Source organism: Balaenoptera musculus, chromosome 8 (assembly GCF_009873245.2).
Source record: "Balaenoptera musculus isolate JJ_BM4_2016_0621 chromosome 8, mBalMus1.pri.v3, whole genome shotgun sequence".
Lineage (NCBI taxonomy): Eukaryota > Metazoa > Chordata > Mammalia > Artiodactyla > Balaenopteridae > Balaenoptera > Balaenoptera musculus.
Window position 1 is genome coordinate 60047376 of NC_045792.1, and position 12692 is coordinate 60060067.

At 43.8% G+C, this 12692-nt stretch overlaps 1 protein-coding gene across 1 annotated transcript; it reads right to left on the minus strand.

Annotated features, from left to right (window-relative positions):
* Positions 1-4502: 4502 nt before the first annotated feature.
* UBQLN3 (ubiquilin 3) lies at positions 4503-7138 on the minus strand. The gene is made up of 2 exons (XM_036861637.1): positions 7079-7138; positions 4503-6799 (listed from the first exon to the last, which is right to left on the minus strand). Exon 2 carries the CDS (start codon positions 6760-6762, stop codon positions 4783-4785), a length of 1980 nt encoding a protein of 659 aa, XP_036717532.1. The 5' UTR covers positions 6763-6799; positions 7079-7138; the 3' UTR covers positions 4503-4782.
* Positions 7139-12692: the final 5554 nt, after the last annotated feature.

The following is a 12692-nucleotide window of genomic DNA, read 5'->3' on the forward strand; positions in this document are numbered from 1 at the left end:
CTTCCCCCAGCTCTCTGAATGTCTGGCTTCCTCTTATCCTTCGAGTCTCTGCATAAATACTCCCTTCAGAGAGATACGCTCTGACCCTTCTAAAATTATATCCCTCCTTCCCTTATATACACTAGCAAAATGCCTTGTTTATTCCCTGCACGAAGTTAATTTGAATTGTAGTTCAATAATTATTTATATAATAGAAAGTTATATAGAATAGAGATAAAAGGTGTTGTCTCTAGAAGCACTGGCCCAAATCCCAGCTCCTTCATTTTTTAGCTGTGCAACCTTGGACTAGACCCACATAGCTATCCCTTGCTTTACTCATCTGTTAAATAGGTTAATAATAATAATACCTACCTTATAGGGTTGTAAGAATTTAATGAGTTAATAGGCATAGAGTCTATAGAACAGGCCTAGTTCTCAGTGAGTGCTCTGTGTTAGCTACTCTTTTATTTCTTTTTTTTTTTGGAGGTCTGTTATCTCTACAATATTGTAAGCTTCTTCAAGCAGGAACCATATCTATCTTGTTCACCATTGTATTCCTACTACCAAGCACATTTTCTGGCATATAAGAAGGGTTTAGGAATTATTTATTAAACTAATGAGTTCCAAAAGGCTACTTAATAACTTGGAAAGTTTCATGGTATATTGTCATGTTGAAACGGCAGGTTGTAAAAGTCTATATACAATATAATCACAGTTTTGTAAAATATGTGGAAAGACAACCATCGTGTTAATAACAGTGCTATCTGGATAGTGGAATTATTGATGTTTTTTATATTCTTATTTTAATCATTTACATTATCTAATATATATTATCATATATATATAGCTCAAACTGTGAAAATAAGTCAACTTACGTTTCTAGAAAAGAGGTCTAATTAACTATTAGAAGAGTGGAAGTTTTATTTTTCAAGGATGCACATGTTTGCTTGCATGAGAATCAAAAAAACTGTCTAAAATAATAATTCATAGTGTAACTGGTGACAGCATAGTTTCACCACAGCAATATCCATTCTGAAAGTACAATGCAAAAATTTTCACTCAAAATAACCAAAAAAAAAATGTAGTGCTTAAACCCGAGTAAGACTTATGTGAAGAAACTACAGTTCTTTCTACAGACACAAGTGGAACTTGAATGGAAACATTCTCTGTTTTAAAAGGAAAGACTGTCTCTTACAAATCCCTCAATTCTCCTCTAATTTATGAATGTAATAGAAAGCCATTCAAGATCTCCTTTGGTCTTTTATGAAATTTGACATCTACTATAAAGTATATTTAGAAAAATAACCAGAATTGGACAACGGCATTTGGCAAAGGAATAATGAGTCAAGCATTGAGTGTTTTGTCATTAAATATTTCAAAGTTAAAATTGAAGTAGTAGATTAAATTAAAAAACACCAAAAATACATGCACATGTACACATATGCAGGATACGGTAAAGAAAATATTTCAATCCAGTGTAGATACTTGCAGGAGTCAGGGGTGCAAAAATTCTAATGAAATACCACAAATCGTACCCCTCTTCACTTTCTAGAGGTAAGGATTAAAGCATTAATTAACTTGATTTAGTGCAGCAGTTAAGAGTGTAGACTCTGGAAGTACACTAATTTCAAATCCTGGCTCTATTATGCAGGAGCTGTAAAACTTTAAGCAAAGTACTTCCTCTCTCTTTATGCCGCAGTTTTCCTCATCTGAAGTTAGGAATAATAATACTTACTTGCATTAAAGGACAATTGCATGGATTCAGATGTAAAGAGCTTGGAACAGGGCCTGGCTAGAGGAAAGCCTCAATAATGTTAACTGTTATTTAAAATTAAGTGTAAGTAGTGAAACCCTAAAATATCTAGAAAAAAATGTACCCATGTATTTATGACAGAGATATTAGGGGAACATCTTTAAAAAATAAAGAACACAGTTGCATAAAAGCACTTTCTGGTTTTTGGATAATACCTTTCTCTTAAATTGCTATCCAACTACCGGGCTGGCTATTTGTGATGCAAATCAGCTTTTCAAGCTTCACTGCTCTTTGGCTTTCTAAAAAATCTCTTGGTCTGAGGAAAGGGTACATTTTCTTTGGGAAGAGCAAGGTCATACTAGGCCCAATATGACCAAAACTATGACTCTGCTTCTCTTCCATCCACACAACCCCCTAGTGTGGGGTCCTTTCAAGGCCCAGATATGTGACTGAGACCACTGCTGATGTCGTGTGAGAGTCAGAGAAGGGACTGTAAATGGGACGTCTCTGGAGGCCTGCCATTTCAGTAACATCAGCCTGCAGGCATCTCCTCCCCAAACGCCAACAGTCTTTATTTTCCCAAGCAGAAGCCCTGGTCCTCTGAGATTGTTTATTTGATTCATATCTACCTAACCTCCTCAACCACTTTCTCATTTGGTCACTCATTTCTTCATTCATCATTCAACATTCATTTATTCAATCATTTATTGAATGTTTCCCGTGTGCCAGGTCCTACATCAGCTGCTAGGTGGGGGACAGTGACCTTCCCCACCCCAGCAACCTCCTTCCTTTGGACACCACCACAGAGCTGAACGTGGAGCTGTTGAGTTCAGTCTCCAATGAGGCCAGAGCAAAGATTCCAAACACACAATCAACAATTGAGGGCTCTCCATAGGAGAGGACCAGAAAACAATCCAATAAATGAGTGATCTCCTCTCTCCCCAGGACTTTTAGACCCAGATTCCCACCTACTGTCTGCCCTGGTGAACTGGAATTTACGTCACATGAATCCTCAGGCTTTTCGTGGCCCATATGAAAGGGAAATAAAAGCAACATTTCTTTCCCTGAATTTTTTCTCAGACCTACCTGGCCTTCCAAGGGTTGAAATTAGAGATTACAGTGTACAACTTCAGCGGTCAGAAGCAGTCCCAGAGACTTCTTAGTTGCAGGAAATGAAGAGGCAAGACTTTCGTCTGCCTTTCCCCTAGCCCCACCAGAAACAACAGTTCATTTGATCTGGACAAGCACTCCTTCACTGATGGGGAGTGAAGAAGGGATAGAAAGGAGGTTTGAAGCCTTGTGCTTTACCTAGAGATTAAAACAGAAAACAATGGGAGAAAGTTGCCCCCAAAGCTCATTTCATCTCTAAGCCATGTGCTGGTAGCTAAAAGGTAAAGACAGGTTGGTCCAAGCATCCTAGGTTCCAGGCAGAACCTGTTTCTCCCTAAAAGGACCCCCAACACTGAGTCTCTGACTTTTAAACACACACCATGGCCACTTTTACTATAGTGGTATCCTCTTTCAAAGACCCTTTTCTTTCCTTGACAAGAATATAGCATTAGATTTTTGCTTGTTTGTTTATACCCCCCATTGGTGATAAAACTCTAACAGACTGTGTTTTGTGTGTATGCTCATACGCGTGCACAAAAGTGTGCCCATGTGAAGGTGTATTAAAGGGTGAATATGCATTTTGTGTCAGTGTATTACTCCATAGCGTGTTTACCTGTGTGAGCCCACTGGCACATTTATTTGCTGGAAGGCATGGTTCACTCACTTGATTCATCGATTGTAACACTTTTGCCCCAGAAGCACATGGGTATTGGGAAGCATCCCTGAGGGCAAATGAGAATTTAGTCTGAGATGCTGAGAGCACTTCCTGTGTGCTATGCACACCCTGCCTCGGCGCCTTTGTACATAACGGTTCTTCTGCTGGAATACTTTTCCCTCCCCTCTCGAATCTTTACCTACTTCATTCTTACCACTTTTCAGATTTTAGATGGGCGTACCTGCTCACAGAACCCTTCCCTCTCTCCCCAGACTAGACCAAGTCTCTGTAACGCTATTTCACAGTTCCCCATCTTTTATAGCACTTATCATAGTTTGTGATTATATATAATTGGTACTGTTTGAACAGTTCCAGCTACCGTCATACACTCATGAGGGCAGGACCATGCCTCTTTTACTCACATTGAATTCCTAATCCCTAGCAGAATGCTGAGCACAGGGTAGGTCCTCAATTTCTGAGCTAGATATTGCAAGAAAGACAAAATCCAGAACAAGCTGGGTCCATGGCAGTGGAATCAACTATAAATCTGGCTACCAGGGACAGTGACTTTGTAAACTTGGTGAGATCAGGGAATCTTAGAACTCAGCCTGATTCCTGCTCTATTGCTATCCACTCAGAGATCAGAATCAAATCCCAAAAGTGAGAGCCGCCTGTAGGATAGTGTTCAGAGGCAATAAAAATAAGAAGCTGTGCCCACTTTTCAGTCTGGCTGATGGTAGAGAGCCCCAAAGAACACAGAGTGCATGGTGGCAGCTCCTACAGGACACCAAATCTGGGGGGGACCTTTGGAAGGACACCAGGAAAGCTGCAGTCTTCAGCTCACCCTCCTCTGTTCCCCGTGCCTCTGAATCTTCTAACTTGAAACCTTTAGGTTTCCCATCCAAGCCCTCCCATCCATGCAGAGACAGCTCTTAACCACCACCTCTTCTCCTATACACCCCCCCTTTTCTCATAGCCCACAAAAAATCAGACTCAGGCAGCAGATGACACTGGAGATTGGATGTAATTGCATCTCAAGATAGGCATTAGCAGAGCTCAGACTGGGGTCCCACGATGGTACGGTGGCAGGGATGGCTGGGTCACTCACAGCACCCCTACCCCGTTCTGGCTCTCATTCTTCCCAATGACTCTGGAACAACATTGTCTCCACAGTAAAAAGCATCATAGTAAATTTGGTTCACAGTGCAGCTGCATTCAAGAATGGGGGAGTTAGGGTAGGGCATATGGGGGAAAAGGCACAGAGGAAAAGATACGGTCTGAACCACTAGGGCTCCTTCAGCTGCCTCAGCTTCTTCACAGCAGCATCTACGTCACCTCCGGTGGCAATGAGGGCCTGCAGATTGGCTTCAGGATTCAGAAAGCCCATGGCCCGCAATTGCTCTAGCTGCACCCGGAAGTGAGTCTCGGGCTGCAGCTGCTGGGGATTGGCGCCAGCTAGGGCTTGCAACATCTGGAGGAAGGGCATGGAGCGGAGGCCCAGCTCTGCAGAGCCTCGTGCTGAGGGAACCTCAGGAGCTGGGGCTAGGGGAGGATCCGCAGGCATAAGGGCACCCTCTCGAGGCTCTGTACTTCCTGCCATACTTCCCAGCCCTGCTAGGCAAGGCATGAACAAGAGGAGGAGGCGAGGGGCTTCAGTAGCCAGGATCTGCAGACCCTGCTCAATCTGCAGCAAGGCATGCATGGCACGAGGGTTTGCCATGGCTGCCTGAAGGTGCAGCAGCAGTGGCAGCTGCCAGCGCATCTCGTCCTGCAACTGTGGGGCCTGATTCATTCCGGCTGGCCTCAGAGATCTTGGATAAGCTGGTGGCGGCAGCCAGACATGCTCAGGGGTTCCAGCGGTAGCTGCCGTGGGTGAAGGTGGGGAAGGAACAAATGGGACCTTGTTGGCAGCACGCTCCAGCCTGGAGACAAGATCAGGCTTGTTGGTGCCGTGGGCAGTGGAGCCATTCCCTGCACCATCTTGGCTTCCATCTCTTCTAGCACTGCTCTCTGTGGGATATCTCAGGAATGAGGGGCAGGAGGGCTTCCCCTTGATTGCTACTGACTCCCTGGGGAGAGGCTGGCCTGACTCAAGTTCCTGGGATGAGGGTGAAGTTGGGGGAACTTGGCTTCCTGGTGGTGGTGGTGGTTCTTGGCTTGGGCTGAGGGTAGATGCAATCCCCTGCAGATAGGTTCCCAGGGACAGGGGGCTCTCATGTAATTGCTGGAGATAGTCATAGAGCCTTATATTACCTAGAATATTGGAAACCCTATTTCTAAGTTCGGATACATCCTGGTCCCCAGGCCTCCTGCCTCTCCTACCAGCTGAGCCTGCAAATGTGGAAGCCCAGGGGTTGGGGAGAGGGTCACAATTCTCCATCCTTGAAGGTTTGCTGCTGCTGGTGGTAGCATTAGCAGTAGTGGTGGTAGCAAAGGGATTGCCAGCAAACTGCTCCTGCACTGCATTAAGCATTGGGTGCATGATATCTGTATACATGGTACGGAGCACATTGTAGCCACCAGGGATGCTCTCCAGGTTGCTGAGGGCCCGGTCCTGGCTACGCATCATCTCTTGCATCATGGCAGGGTTGCATAGAAACTCCATCGTCTGCCGCATGATTTCAGGGTTGTTGAGAATGTGCCCAATCTCAGGGTTGTGCTGGATCAGCTGCTGCATGTGCGGGTTGTCAAGAACCAGCTGGCGCACCAGGCCTGTGTTGGACAGCAGACCCTGGATGAAGGGGTCATCAATGATCTGAGACACAAACTCAGGCACAGACACATGCTGCCACATCAGTGAGCTTGGCTGGTCGGGGAAACTACCAGAGGTCAGACCTAGCCCGTTGAGGCCTGTGAGGACACCTAAGCTAGAGGTGGGTAGCCTGTCTGCTGGGCAAATGGAGCTTGGCTGAGGGAGCGATCCAGGGCTTGGGGCTGCGGTAGGGACTGAAGCAGCTGGGCACGCAGTGCCCACAGGACGGCGCTGCATCTTGATGACCAGGTGGACAGAGAGGCCGTCTCGGAGCCCACACTGTGCCAGTGAGTCAGGGTCCTTGAGGATTTTGCCAGCAAAGATGAGGATCAGCTGATCAGGGTGGGCCTTAAAGCGCTGGGATATCTGTTCCTTCAGCTGCTGGATGGTGCAAGTGTCTGTAACTGAGAAATCCTCCTTGTCCTTGGGCGTCTTCACGGTCACCTTGATGAGGGGAGGACCCTGGACCGGCACTGGGCTGCCCTGTGGCAGGGCCTCTCCACTTTTGGCCATGGTGGGCAGCAGGAGGCCCAGGTCTGTGGGAACACGGCTAGGGGGATGGGGATGGGAGACAGAGATCAGCCTTTTGGGCAGGGGTGAAAGTAGGAAAGGTGAGCAGGAAGAGGATCTGGGATCTCAGGGTAGGGGAACGGGAGGGTCCACATGGAAGGGGTTATGAGGTCCCTGGGATAGGATGCTTTGGGAAGATGTTGGGTTTGAGAGATGTCGGGGGTCATGGGAGGGAAACCTGAGGCCCTGGGAAAGAGGTCTATAGTTGATGAGTGAAGGGGCAAGGGCAGCATGAAGGGCCCAGTTTGGGGAAACATACCAGTCAGCTGTGACCCTGTCCTTCCTCTTATACAAGGCTCGAAACTGCCCTCATCTTGCTGAACAGCCACCACTGAAGCCTTCTAAGCCAGAACTCACTCCATCAGGTCTCCTCTGTGACCTCAGCACCGACATCACCGCCTCATACAATGGATTTTTGAGACTTCTCCAAGGTGCTCTGAATCCCTGTGGGCTTCATCTCCCCCCACCCTTCAACTCTTCTATTTCCTTTGTCTCAATTGCCTTCTTCATAGTGAGGGGCCTGGGCTGACACTTCCTTCTCAAGCCAAGAGTTCTGCTTTCACACAGCTGGTATGTGGTATGTGGAGACTCAGACTGGGATTGGACAATTAAGGAAAGGTCCTTAATCCCTTGTGTGCCCATGAAAACCCAAATTCAGCTGCTTGCCAGTTGAACCTCTTCCTGGCATCATATGTTCCTGTTTCCTCTCTGATTCAACATTAGCCATGAATTCTTTTTTTATATTTCAACATATTGACTTTCTAATGGGTAGGATCTAGAGTATGAAAGAAAGGTTCAGGATGAAATAAACTTTTTATTTTTTTTCCCATTATTATTATCCCCCAGAAAAATTCAAAGAATGGATTGGCTATTTGTTGAGGTAAAAAAGACCAGGAAATAAGGTTGTTAAATGGAAAATTGAGTTCAGTTTTACATATATTTAAGATGTCTATTTCACATCCAAATGAAAGTGTAGGAAAGTAGTTCAACATTGTGAGTCTAGAGTTCATCAGCAACAACAGAGCATTTAGAATAGTGCAATTAGTGAGCATAGTAAAAGGATAGAGGTGAGAAAAAACTGAGTCATGGATAGTACAATATTTAGAAGTCTGGAAGGTTAGATGAATTCAACAAAGGAAATTGAGAAGAAATAATACATTAAGTCAGAAAAAGAAGTTAGAGAAAGAAGCCAAATGAAGAAGGAGAAGAGTTTCAAAAAAAGGAGAGAGTAACCAACTGTGTCAAATGATCCTGGTAGGTCAAAAAGATGAGGACGGAGAATTGATCACTGGATTTGAACAAGAGAGACAGGTTAGATCGGGGGCCATGATGAGGCCAATTTGGAAGAGTGGTAGGGACAGAAAACCTGATTGGTGTGGGTTTAAAAATAAATGCATAGGAAAGAAAGTGAATCCAATAAGAGTACTGTAAATGAGAAAAGACAGATGGCTGCATAGAAATGGGGGAATAAAGGCTTTGTTGTTGTTGTTGTTTTTTCTTAAGATGAGATGATTACAACATGCTTTTTTTTTAATTAATTAATTTTTGGTTGCGTTGGGTCTTTGTTACTGCACGTGGGCTTTCTTTAGTTGCGGCGAGTGGGGGCTACTCTTCATTGTGGTGTGTAGGCTTCTCATTGTGGTGGCTTCTTTTGTTGTGGAGCACGGGCTCTAGGAGAGTGGGCTTCAGTAGTTGTGGTGCGCGGGCTTCAGTAGTTGTGGCTCCCAAGCTCTAGAGCACAGGCTCAGTAGTTGTGGTGCACAGGTTTATTTGCTCTGTGGCATGTGGGATCTTCCCGGACCAGGGCTCGAACCCATGTCCCCTGCATTGGCAGGCGGATTCTCAATCACTGCACCACCAGGGAAGCCCAAGGTGAAAAATAAACAAGGATTTGAAAACAGACACTAGGAAAGTTATGAATGAAAGAAGCCTAAGAGGAAATGCTTTAGGAAGGACAATGAGACGAGAGAAAGAGAGAAGGAGTAGCATTGAAAGCGTGAAAGGGATCTAGTATTGGAATGGGAAATGCAAAAACAAGTTCAGTGAAACATTCAGGCTAAGAGACTCAGAGTTGGTGCTGACCACCCCCACTTAGATGCTCAGAGTGTCTAACAATAGCTCTCTTCTATCTGGCTCTGTGCCAAACAATATCCCTATGTGCCTTAGATCCTTGTGTTGAACAGAGGCATATTGGCCTGAATGGTAGAGGATGAAGTTGGAGCTGAGGAAGGGAAGGACACAAAGGGAGGAGAATCTCTGCTCCCGAAGGAGAGGAGGGAATAAACACCATATGAGGCAAGGTGTGAGATTCAATTCTATATATTAAGGAAGCCTAAGCTGTGTATGAAATACTGAATTGAGAAACTGTAAGTCTGAGAAGGTTGCAGTGGAGAGGTAAGTCTGGGTCAGATATTTCTGGAAGGAGAGAAGGTTATTAATATGGCCAGATGGATGGAGAATAGGAACCAGGTAATAGGAAAGTTCTGTGGCAATGTTCAAGGAGGAATGGAAGGCTGTTGGAAAAAATTGTCTAGGGTAGCTGGAATGAATTGTGTTTTCCTGGGAAGTCAGATGGGAGAAGGGCAGTTTGGAGGGTCACTTTCCAAGTGAGGATGAGGAGATTGATGAGTAAGTGATCCTTGGCTCCTATGGAGGATGCAGAAGTTGATGCAGAGGTTCTGTCCTCAAACATTGACAAAAAATTAATAGTTATTCTACTGCATTTGGGGGACCACTTAAAAAGAACAATGTTCCTAGACAGAGCAGTCAGGTAAAGGATTCAAAAACAGGTGGAAAAAGGAATTCATTGAAATATAAGGGATACTTTTTCTGGTAATTTTTCCAAAGAGGACAGAAGCAGGAATCAGTGGGCAAGGAAACTGGCCATTTAAAAAGTGGAAGTTGGGCTTCCCTGGTGGCTCAGTGGTTAAGAAGCCACCTGCCAATGCAGGGGACGTGGGTTCGATCCCTGGTCTGGGAAGATCCCACATGCCGTGGAGCAACTAAGCCCATGCAGCACAACTACTAAGCCTGCACTCTAGAGCCTGTGTGCCACAACTACTGAGCCTTTGTGCCACACCTACTGAAGCCCACATGCCTAGAGCCCATGGTCTGCAACAAGAGAAGCCACCACAATGAGAAGCACGTGCAATGCAACGAAGAGTAGCCCCCGCTCGCTGCAACTAGAGAAAGCCCATGTGCAGCAACAAAGACCCAACGCAGCCAAAAATAAAATAAATAAAATAAATAAATAATTTTTTAAAAACAAAGTGGAAGTTCTGAAAAAAAGAGGCTGCCAGAGAGACAAACTTTAAGCAGAGTGCCTGAGGTTGCTCCCTGGTTTGAGGGTGTGGCAACATCAATGGGTTCCTGAATTGCAGGAAAACAGAAGTCACATAAATGAATGATGGAGAGATAATGTAAACAGAGTCTGCCTGGGAAGCTGATAATTTAGAAAAAGAACTGAAATCAGAGAAGAAAATTTATGCAGGTGCTGATGTGACTGACAAAGGTGGGAGCACGTAGTAGAGGATGAACATGTTGAACGATGCTGCAGAAAGGAGCACAATGAATGACAGACTACAGACAAGAGAAGACTGTGAGGACAGAATATCTATGATTATAAATCCATGATTTTTATGATATTTGTGTGTGTCCTTCACAGTGTGAACTCACATAGCTGAATGAGTGGGAACTTACCTATTCTGGCATTTTTTTTAACATTCACTACATGTCAACTCTATCCCAGACACCAGTGAATAAGACACAGCCTGACCTTTAGGGAGCTCATAATATATTGGGGCTGAAAATATTTCAGTGTGATAAATCCTAGAGAGAGAAGTAGATAACTGCAGGGGAATATAGGAGTACAGAGGAAGTACATAACCCAGCCTTGGGAAATGAGGAAAGTCTTCCTGAATGAGAAATATAAACTGGCTAGATCAAAGGGGAGGTTGGGGATAGAGGAAGTGGAATTTATAAAAGAGCCAGTTCAGAGACATGCATCTGAACCAGTATCAGTGGAGAAAGCATAGTATGTGTGTATGAATCTATTAGGCAATGGGAAATTATTATCTGTGATCAAGTAAGTAGTGTGCTCAAAATTACCTTTTGGAAACAGTTTATATATGGAGGCTGGTTTAGAGACTGGAAGGACTACAGGCTAGAAGACCAGTTGGGAGGTCTTTGGATAAGTAGATCTGGAGCCTGAAAAGCATTATAAATGGCAACTATAGATTTGGAATGTCTCAGCACAAGCACGCTAAATGAAACCAAAGCAGGTGACAAGATGGGCCGGGTAGAGTGAAGAGTGAGGGCAGCATAGAGACCCCAATAGAAAATACCAACAGTAAACCTTCCTTCAGGGACAGATGAACCCTTTATGAGGCCTAAAAAGGAAGGTCAGGGACAAGAGAAGAACCAGTGGATGGTAAACAAATCAAAGCCAAAAGAAGTATCTAATGAAAGGTATGATTTTGAAGGAAGAAGTGAGACAGGCAAGGTGAATAGAATATTTGTATTGTGGTTGTTAAATTTTTGTTTTTTATTTTATTTATTTTATTTAATCTTTGGCTGCGTTCGGTCTTCGCTGCTGTGCATGGGCTTTTCTCTAGTTGTGGTGAGCGGGGGCTACTCTTCGTTGCGGTGTGCAGGCTTCTCATTGCAGTGGCTTCTCCTGTTGCAGAGCACGGGCTCAGTAGTTGTGGCGCATGGGCTTAGTTCCTCCACGACACGTGGGATCTTCCTGGACCAGGGTTTGAACCCGTGTACCCTGCACTGGCAGGCAGATTCTTAACCACTGCGCCACCAGGGAAGCCCCTTGATTGCTTTTAAGATTTAAAATATTTGAATTTTCATAAGTAAAGATTCAGGAAATTAGGAGTAACTGCTGGTAAATAAGAGGGGAGATAATTGATGGAACAAAGTCCCTGATGAGGTAGGAAAGAAAGTAAATTCAGAGAATAAGTGGTAAAATTATTCTTGAAAATATATATACATACGTATGTATATACATGTGCATGTTTATAAACATATGCATGCATGCAAGTATCTATATATGTACATTTGTGGGGTTTTTGTGGTTTTTTGTGCGTGTGTGTCTGTATATCCAGGTTGTTTTAAAAATAATTTAAGTCCACAAAAATAAAATGACAACTGTGTGAGGTAAAGGAAGTGTTAATTAACCTGATTGTGGTAATCATTTCACAATGTATACATGTATTATCATGTTGTGCACTTAATTATATACAGTTTTTATTTGTCAATTATACCTCAATAAAGCTGGAAAAATTAAACTCTAAAACTACATATTTGTTTTGAGAAAATTGATATTTTAACAATCCATCAGGACTTCTGATCTGTGTACATGGTGTACTTCTCCATTTATTTACATTAAAAAAAAAATCTCTTCTGGCAATATTTTGTAATTCTTTGTGTAGAGGCTTTGACAGTTTGAGTTAAATATAGAAAGAAAATGTTCAATTTAATTTTATAGTTGTTTGCTGCTAGTATAAAAAATATAATTGATTTATATTGTCTTTGTACTCTCTAAATAAATAAACAAATACATAAACTACTTTAGGGGGCTTTCTTGTGCCTAGGTAAAGTAAAATATATTACAGCCCTAAGGTAGGAAACATCGAAATGCAGGAGAGACATCAACACTACTTCCTCTGAGAGTGAAGGACAAGAGAAGAGGTTGCTTTCAGAGATAAGATCAATTTACAGGAGTGGAATAAAAAGACGAGGAGTTGCCTCCTGACAGTCTCGAAATCTCAGGTAAGTAGGAGGGAACGTAGGGAGAAACAAGAACCTGGGCAGTGGTAAAAGTTGTATGGTCGTTGTGAGAATAATTTAATAGGACTGAGGAGGGG